Source organism: Miscanthus floridulus, chromosome 18 (assembly GCF_019320115.1).
Source record: "Miscanthus floridulus cultivar M001 chromosome 18, ASM1932011v1, whole genome shotgun sequence".
NCBI classification, from domain to species: domain Eukaryota; kingdom Viridiplantae; phylum Streptophyta; class Magnoliopsida; order Poales; family Poaceae; genus Miscanthus; species Miscanthus floridulus.
In genome coordinates this window covers 113,979,720-113,988,788 of record NC_089597.1, presented here as the reverse complement: position 1 = coordinate 113,988,788, position 9,069 = coordinate 113,979,720, and the positions used below count along the sequence as shown (strand labels likewise).

The window sequence follows — 9,069 nt, the reverse complement described above, 5'->3', positions numbered from 1 at the left end:
TCCGGTCACTTGACCGACGTTGGCATCAGCTCTATTTTCACTTCTAACTTCTCCACCCTTGCTCCAATGTACCAACCACCAAATGTATCACCTTATGCACATTTGTTAGCATATTTTCACAAATATTATCAAGGGTGTTAGCACTCCACTAGATCCTAAATGCATATGCAATGAGTTAGAGCATCTAGTGGCACTTTGATAACCGCATTCCGATACGAGTTTCACCCCTCTTAATAGTATGGCTATCAAACCTAAATGTGATCACACTCTCTAAGTGTCTTGATCACCAAAACAAAATAGCTCCTATGGATTATACCTTTGCCTTGAGCATTTTGTTTTTCTCTTTCTTCTTTTCAAGTTTAAGCCCTTGATCATCGCCATGTCATCACTATTGTCATGTTATGATCTTCATTAGCTTCTCCACTTGAAGTGTGCTACCTATCTCATGATCACTTGATAAACTAGGTTAGCACTTAGGGTTTCATCAATTCACCAAAACCAAACTAGAGCTTTCAGCCCCATTGTGTTGAGAACATCTGGCATTGATGTGATTCTGGGTATGGATTGGATGATGCAACAACAAGCAGTGATTCAGTGTAAGGAGAAGGTAGTTGCTGTGACCACACCAAATGGGGATAGGATCAGTGTTGATGTTGTAGTGTAGAAGCAGTCGACAACCACAATGAACCAGCTTGATGATTACGTCAACAAGGAGGACCCAATAGTGGATGAGTTTCCGGATGTGTTCCCCAACGATTTGCTAGGTATGCCACCTGACCGTAACATTGAGTTTATTATTGAATTATTACATGGAACTGTACCTATAGCTAAGTGTCCATATAGAATGGGGGTTAACGAACTAGAAGAACTTAAGAAACAAATAAATGAGTTGCAGGAGAAAGGTTTCATTCGTCCTAGTTCGTCACCTTGGGTTGCACCAGTTATATTTGTAGGCAAGAAGAATGGTACCCAGAGAATGTGTGTTAATTATCGGTCACTAAATGAGGTTACTATCAAGAACAAGTATCCATTGCCTAGAATTGATGACTTGTTTGATCAGTTGAGAGGTGCTTGTGTTTTCTCCAAGATTGATCTTCGTTCTGGTTAGCGTTAGTTGAAGATTCATGCAACTGACATACCCAAGACAACCTTTACTATGAGGTATGGCTTGTATGAGTATACCGTTATGTTCTTTGGTTTGACCAATGCACCTGCATACTTTATGTACTTGTTTAACAAGGTGTTCATGGAATTTTTGGATAAGTTTATGGTGGTATTTATCGATGATATATTGGTATTCTCTAAAATGGAAGAAGAGCATGCTGAACATTTAAGGTTGATCTTGCAGAAGCTCAGGGAACACAAATTGTATGCTAAGCGAAGTAAGTGTGAGTTTTGGTTGAAGAAAGTTTCTTTCCTATGCCATGTTGTCTCTAATGGGGAAATAGCGGTAGATCCAAACAAGGTGAGAGATGTGTTGAATTGGAAACCACCAACCGATGTGGGAGAGATTCGTAGTTTCTTGGGATTGGCTGGATACTTTAGAAGGTTTATAGAAGGTTTTTCTAAACTTGCCAAGCCTATGACAGCTCAGTTGGACAAAAATGCTAAGTTTGTGTGGTCCGAGAAGTGCCAGGCTAACTTTGAAGAATTGAAGAAGAGGTTGACTACCGCCCCAGTGTTGGTTTTGCCAGATTTGGGCAAGAGCTTTTTGATCTATTGTGATACATCTCATCAAGGTCTTAGATGTGTTCTTATGCAAGAAGGAAGAGTAGTGGCCTATGCATCCCGACAGTTGAGAAAGCATGAGCTAAACTATCCTACTCATGATTTGGAGTTAGCAGCAGTGGTTCATGCTTTGAAAATATGGAGACACTATCTTATCGGACATAAGAGTGATATTTATACTGATCACAAGTGTCTAAAGTACATTTTCACTCAGATAGATCTGAATATGAGACAACGTCGATGGTTGGAGTTGATTAAAGATTATGATCTAGAGGTACACTATCATCCCGGAAAGGCGAATGTTGTTGCCGATGCTCTTAGCAGAAAGAGTTATGCCAATGAGGTGCAAGTGGCACCTATGTCAAGTGAGTTGTGTGTTGAATTTGAGAGACTAAATTTGGGCTTTGTCACTAATGTGTTGGAGTTGGTGTGGAGCCTAAACTAGAGCAAGAAATACGTAAGGGCTAGTTACACGATGCAAATTTGAAAGAAATAGCGGAAAATGTAGTGATTGGTAAGGCACTAGGATTCCATATGGATGATAATGGAACTCTGTGGTTTGGGAAAAGAATATGTGTGCCTGAGAATAAGGCTATACGAGATGCAATTCTTCGTGAGGCACATGAGTTTGCTTACTCTTTCATTCCGGGAGTACCAAAATGTACTTGGATTTGAAGGAGAAGTATTGGTGGTACAGGCTAAAAAGAGATGTTGTTGAATATGTTGCTTTATGTGATACATGTCAGAGAGTTAAAGCTAAACATCAAAAACCTGTAGGATTATTGCAGCCAATGAAGATACATGAGTGGAAGTTGGAAGAAGTTGGTATGGATTTTATTGTTGGGTTACCACGTACTCTGAGAGGCTACGATTCAATATAGGTGATAGTGGATCAGTTAACTAAAGTGACTCATTTCTTACCGGTCAAGACTACCTATACTGGACCCCAATTGGCTACATTATATATGGAAAGAATAGTGTGTCTATATGGAGTTCTCAAGAAAATTGTGTCTAATCGAGGTACTCAATTTACATATCATTTTTGGCAGCAAGTACATAGTTCATTGGGAACAAAGTTAAATTTTAGTATAACATATCATCCTCAGACAGATGGACAAACTGAGATGATTAATCAGATATTAGAGGACATGTTGAGAGCTTGTGTATTGCAGTACAGTATAAGTTGGGACAAGAGTTTGCCTTATGTAGAGTTCCCGTATAACAATAGTTATCAGAAGAGTCTCAATATGGCACCTTTCGAAGCTTTGTATGGACGAAAGCGTAGAACCCTGTTGTTTTGGAATCAAACGGGAGAAACCCAAGTGTTTGGACCAGATGTTTTGAGATACGCAGAAGAGCAAGTAAGGATGACTAGAGATAACTTGAGGGTAGCACAGTCCCAACAGAAGAGTTATGCTGACACTCGGAGAAGAGAATTAGTTTTTGAAATAGGAGACTATGTTATCTGAAGGTGTCACTTATGAGAAGTGTGAGAAGATTTAACATGAAAGGAAAGTTAGCACCAAGATATATTGGACCTTTCAAGATTTTAGAGAGATGTGGTGAAGTAGCTTATCAGTTGAAATTGCCTGAGAGTTTGTCAGGTGTACATGATGTGTTCTATGTGTCTCAATTAAAGAAGTGTTTGCGTGTACTAGAGGAGCAGATACCGTTAGAGGAGCTTACGGTTAAGGAAGATCTTACATATGAGGAATTTCCGGTAAGGATTTTGGAGACAGTAGAAAGAGTTACAAGGAGCCGAGTTATAAAGATGTATAAAGTTTAGTGGAATCAGTATACAAAAGATGAGGCTACATGGGAAAGAGAAGAGGATTTGAGAAAAACATACCCATAGCTTTTTGAGTAAGCATCATCGGAATCTCGAGGACGAGATTCATTTTAAGGGGGTAGAATTGTAACACCCTAAATTTTCATTATTTTTAAATAGGTAAATTGATTTAATTATGCAATAGTGTGTGCATGCACATAGAAAAAAAATAAATTTTATCAAATTAAAATCAAATATAAGGTATACAAACATGTATATGCATTCATGCTGCTGCATAGTATTTTTGAATTGTGTGGTTTGAAATCAAACTTCAAGTTGATTTGAATTTGCATTTCAAAATTTGTTTGGAAAATTAGTTTAGAAAAATGAAAAAGGAAAACTTACTCCCTCCCTGGTTTTTGGCCCAGTCAACCTACTCTCCCCATCGGCCCGGTCGCCTCACTCTCGCTCTTGGGCTGCCCGCATCGTCCATTTTTTTTAGCGTGGCCCATTTTCCTCTTCTCTCACTCGGGCATTGGCCTAGCTTCGCCCGTAGCCCAGCTCGACAGGCAACGCGCCCGCGTGCTTCTTCACCCTCTCTGACAGCCTAGGCCTGCCTGTTAGGATCTTCCCCTTCCTCTATAACGTGTCCGAGCCAGACACCGCCTCCGCCGTTGGCGAGTCCCCGCAATCTATGCTTCGCCTAACTGTCTCATAAAAATTAGATGCCCACCTCATTCCGCGCCTATCTCGAGCTACAGAGCCGTAGCTGCCATCGCATCGCGCTGAGACTCACTAACCCTAGTGCCACTGCCAACGCCATCCACTTCACCAAGCCGCACGTCGCCACTGTCCCGCCTACGTTCGTGAAAAGTCTTTCGGTGAGTCCGCCGTAATCTCCTCTCTCTCCCCGTGCTCTTCCTTCATTCAATGATGATCCGTAGGTCGTCTTCCATGAGCTCCGCCCGCTTCCGGCCATGGCGCCGCCGTCGGACCTCGTTGTCGGCTAGCTGGCGTCGTCACTTCCCCCTCCCGAACCAATCTTGGCCGCTCAAATCTAATCCAACGGTGGAGATCAGCTGATACCCCTTCGCTGTGAAATTTGCAAAAAAGGCCCTTATAGCTATTTAGATCTCAACCTATCGTCCCTGGTTTCTTTTAAAAGGACCCCTGTCTTTTCTTTTAATAATGCCCGCAGTCCTCGGCCAGATTTAAAAATCAGGTTTTATTTATTTTAATTCGAAAATCAAGTTTCCTCTATTTACAAGATTGCCACTATCTTCTAAAGGCCATAAAATCTCTGTTTTAACTCCGATTTGATCCATTCAACTCGTGTTAGGTTTGGAATTCCATAATCTACATGTTCATACTACTGTTAAGTATGTTTTCAACTTTTAAAATTTGAAGTTAGATTTAATCTATTATTTTACTAAAGAAAATCTTGTTTAATTCATAACTTCTTCGTTTTAGCTCCGATTTTTGTGATCTTCGCATCTGTATGTTCGTAGTGAGACGTAGATTCATTTTATAAACTTTTCATCTTGATTTTATGCTGATTGGTGTAGTGTTCTAATCTATAGCTTTTTTGCTATGCATGAATGTTTCTGGATGCTTATCTGTTGCTGTAATTATCGAGTATAGACGGTGAGTAATTCGTGGGAGACCAAGAGTATTACTTTGATGAGTAGGATCAATAGGAGCATTTTGTTCAAGGCAAGTATAGCATGGGATTATCCTTGTTTCTTATTCACCTTAATACCTTTAATTCATGTTGCATGTATCACTTTGATACTGATTCCCTTGAATTGAACTTATACCTTGTCTCCTATGGGATTTACATTGGGTAGCTTCACTGGTGCTCAATTAAACCATGATCTTGTAACTTGACTAATGGTATATGCAATAAACATTAAAACATGATTTTTAGCAACATAGAACCAGGGGGCTAGAGTATTGGGTTGTTTTTATAGTGCTCTAGATTCCTCTCCCTAAGGACTTATCTGTAAGTGATCATTCGGGACTTACAGTACAGCTGTGAGGGATATATGGCTCTGGCTTTAGCTCAATATGAGGATATTTTCTAACTTATTAGTGGTTACCATCATTAGCATAAGAATGGCTTGATGAATCGAGTATAGTGCGGCCTCTGTCCCCATGAGTATAGGCTGCGCGTCAATGTGTCATCGGGAAGGGGGCTCTACATCTGTTTGCCGAGTGAATCTAATGGCCCTAACTTGTTAGATGAACCTCTGAAAGGCTTCATAGTGAACCCTGCCAACCTTCCTTGGTAGTGGGTTAAGAGGCTCGCGACCTCGGGCGAAAGGATAAATCATGACTCACGGTGAAAGTGTACAACCTCTGCAGAGTGTAAAACTGGTATATCAGCCGAACTCACGGTCAAAAGTGGCCTAGGAACATTTATGGAATAGATGATCACTAAGAATTATTTGTTTATGCTATTTATTACTGATGTTTACATTGATCATGTGTTTTACTTTGGGATTGAAACACCTTGTTGCTACTCTTATACTAAAATTGTGACAACTAAAAGTTGAATGCTGTTAAACCTGTGTCAAGCCTTTTGAGCCTCATAAACCCCATATTACACTTGTTGAGTATGACACGTACTTACGCTTGTTTATTTTTATTATTTGGATAAAAATTCCAGATGGGTAACAAATGGCTATGGTAATGATGACTTTCCTGAGAATTACTAGACTTGTGGTCAACCAGTTGATGTCCCTGTGATATGGAGATTCTGCGAGAGAATTTACTTAATACTTCCGCTACATATATGTGAATACTATGTTCTATTATTCGTGATGTAATAAACACTTGTGATGATACTTTTCATAATTTGTCGGCTTATGTGTGTGACTGATCTCTAGGCGCACATAAGATTTTGCATCCCATTTTATCATTAAAATCGGGTGTGATAGTTTGTCTGAGTAAGTTGGTTTGCCAATTGGTTTTGGGTTGAGATGTTCTGAGTTGCTTTAGTTGTTAGCTAGATATCAGTAGAGTTGAGTTGCCAGTTGGGTTGTTTTAATTTTTGATCACGTTGGCTCAAGGTTGAGTAAGTAATGGCATGGAGTTGTTAGTTGTTCTATAGTTGTGTGGGAGGAGTGACGCACTCTACCGGTTATATGCTTTCTGGGCACGGTTTTTCACTTAAAAATTTGACGGAGTTTTTTTTTTTTATTTCTCCGTCAAATAAAAATCTCGGCAAAGATTTTTGCCGTTCTTTGAGAAAGAACCCGCTTCTCATGGAAAAAGGGTACATTCCGGTTCGGAAGAAAGAAAAGAAAAGAAAATGGATCCGGAGTGGTGAATCTGGCCGAACTCGCTAGGCGTAGGAGGCAGGAAGAAGTAGCGGACTTGGCCTTGTCTCCGCCCCTGATGCGGTGTGCCGTGTGCCTCTTCAGGAGCGGGAAGCAATGCGCAGCTCTGAGAACCCCGCCGACTCCGAGAAGAATTCGACTCCGATGACGGTCGTTCAGAGGTAATTCGAGCCAACCGACGCGTTGCATAAAAGCCCCCATCCGTGGTTTGCCAAAAGTCGCCCCGCGAGACCGCAACTCCACAACTCCACCTGCCCAGCCCAGACACGCATCTGTGGTTTGCGTCGAACGAATCGAATCTCGTCAAAAACCCTCGCCGCCACGGCCATGGCGACGACGTTGGATTTTGCATCGCCTGGCCCGGTGACCAGGAGCTACCGCCTCGTGGTAAATCACTACGGGTTCATGAAGGAGCAGTGCCGCAATGGGCAGCCGATCGAGTTTCCCCCTTTCAAGGCTGGGGATTGCTCCTGGTGCATCTACTACTACCCCAACGGCCGCTCCACCTCCAGCGCAGACTACATCTCAATCTTCATTGCCGGAGCTGGCGGCAGAGCAGTCACCGACGAACCTGTCAAGCCACGAGTTAGTTTCACTTTGCTCGATCGTGCCGGGGAACCCGTGCCTGGTCACTCCTGCTCAGGCGTATGTGAGTACTCTAAACTCGACTGGTACGGCTGCGATCTTTTCATCCACAAGGAGTCTTTGGAGGCGTCGGAGTATCTCGTCGACGACCGCCTCACTATCGAGTGCGTCGTCTCCGTAGAAAGGGCGTACGACTTGCAGCAGCGTCTCTCGTTGGATCCCGACGTCACGTTCCAAGTCGGCGGCGAGGCGTTCAGCGTCCACAGGTGTGTTCTTGCTGCCAAGTCGCGGGTGTTGGAGGCGGAGCTCGCAAGAGAGAGCACCTTGGCAGCAGGGGCTTGCTGCATACACATCGACGATATGCTGCCTCAGGTGTTCAAGAGCGTGCTACATTTTGTGTACACAGATTCGTTGCCGGAGATGACGACGGGGCCAGAAGAAGAGTCGATCATGGCTGAGCATTTGCTGGTAGCCGCGGCCAGGTTCGACATGCAGGAGCTCAAGCTGATTTGCGAGGAGATACTGAGCAGTGACATCAATGTGAATACTGTCACGAAGACATTGGGACTGGCTGTACAGCACCACTGCCATATGCTTAGGGACGCCTGCATTGAGTTTCTTGGAGATCCTCCTGTACTCGAGGCGGTCATGGCGACCGACCATGACATACTCGAGCTTGTGGCTAAAAATTGCCCAATGCTTTTGAAGGAGATGTGGGCGTATGAGGATGACCCAATGCAAGATGAGTTGGCCATGTGCTTCTGAGGAATTTGCTGGCAGAAATCTCTCGTAATACGTTTGCTTGCAAATTTAAGAAGTGGGCTTGCTGGCCTGGTGATGACTGATCAACCAATTCAACTACGTTTGCTTACAAAGAAGTGAGCTTCTGAGGAATGTATGAAGCTGGAGATCGAGACCTCACTCCAAGTATTACAGTTCTTGTTGTTATATGTATGTGTAGTTCTGTATCCCCAATACGAAAAAGCATGTGCGATGCCCTCTCCTCTGTTTTTTTTCTTTCACTCGTATCCCTTGAGTGGCGGGATTCTTCAGACAACGGGTGCCATAAAATAATGTTTTTATTTTCTAATAATGTCATGTGCAGTTATTTTTCATTTAGTCATCCATAATAAGACTTCAGAATTTATTATTGAGTAATCATCATGTTATTTTTGTATATTGGAAATATTGATGGTGAGGCCCCTTTGGTAGCCAATATAGGCGCGTCACAAGATATAATTTCCTTTGAAAATAGAACATTGTGTGCAGGAGTGCACAAAAAAAACTCAGTGAAGAGCTAAAAAAACAACCTCAAAACTGCAACTTTATACCTTCAGGTTTTGCGTTCAGCGAGTCTTGAAAGTTCACTAATACTCGGGCTACAGTTATCTGACAAAGGGACGACTAACGTCCGGACATCCGGCCCGAGGACGCATCCGGACGTAGCTCAGGGCCATCCGATTCGAGGAGCTGTCCGATCCCAGCATAAAACAGAAGAAACAAGCGCACGTATCCCTCCCCCGCATAACAGAACAGAAGGAGTGCGAGCCCGCGTGTACTCGTGGCGGCCCGTCCCCGTCGCGCCGACATCCCACGGGGCTCGCGACCTCGGGCGAAAGAGTAAATCACGACTCACAGTGAAAGTAT

The 9,069-nt window shown here is 42.9% G+C and overlaps 1 protein-coding gene across 1 annotated transcript; it reads left to right on the top strand.

Annotated features, from left to right (window-relative positions):
- The first annotated feature begins 7,164 nt into the window (after positions 1 to 7,164).
- Positions 7,165 to 8,187, top strand: LOC136524407 (BTB/POZ and MATH domain-containing protein 2-like). The gene has a single exon (XM_066517800.1). It carries the CDS (start codon positions 7,165 to 7,167, stop codon positions 8,185 to 8,187), a length of 1,023 nt encoding a protein of 340 aa, XP_066373897.1.
- Positions 8,188 to 9,069: the final 882 nt, after the last annotated feature.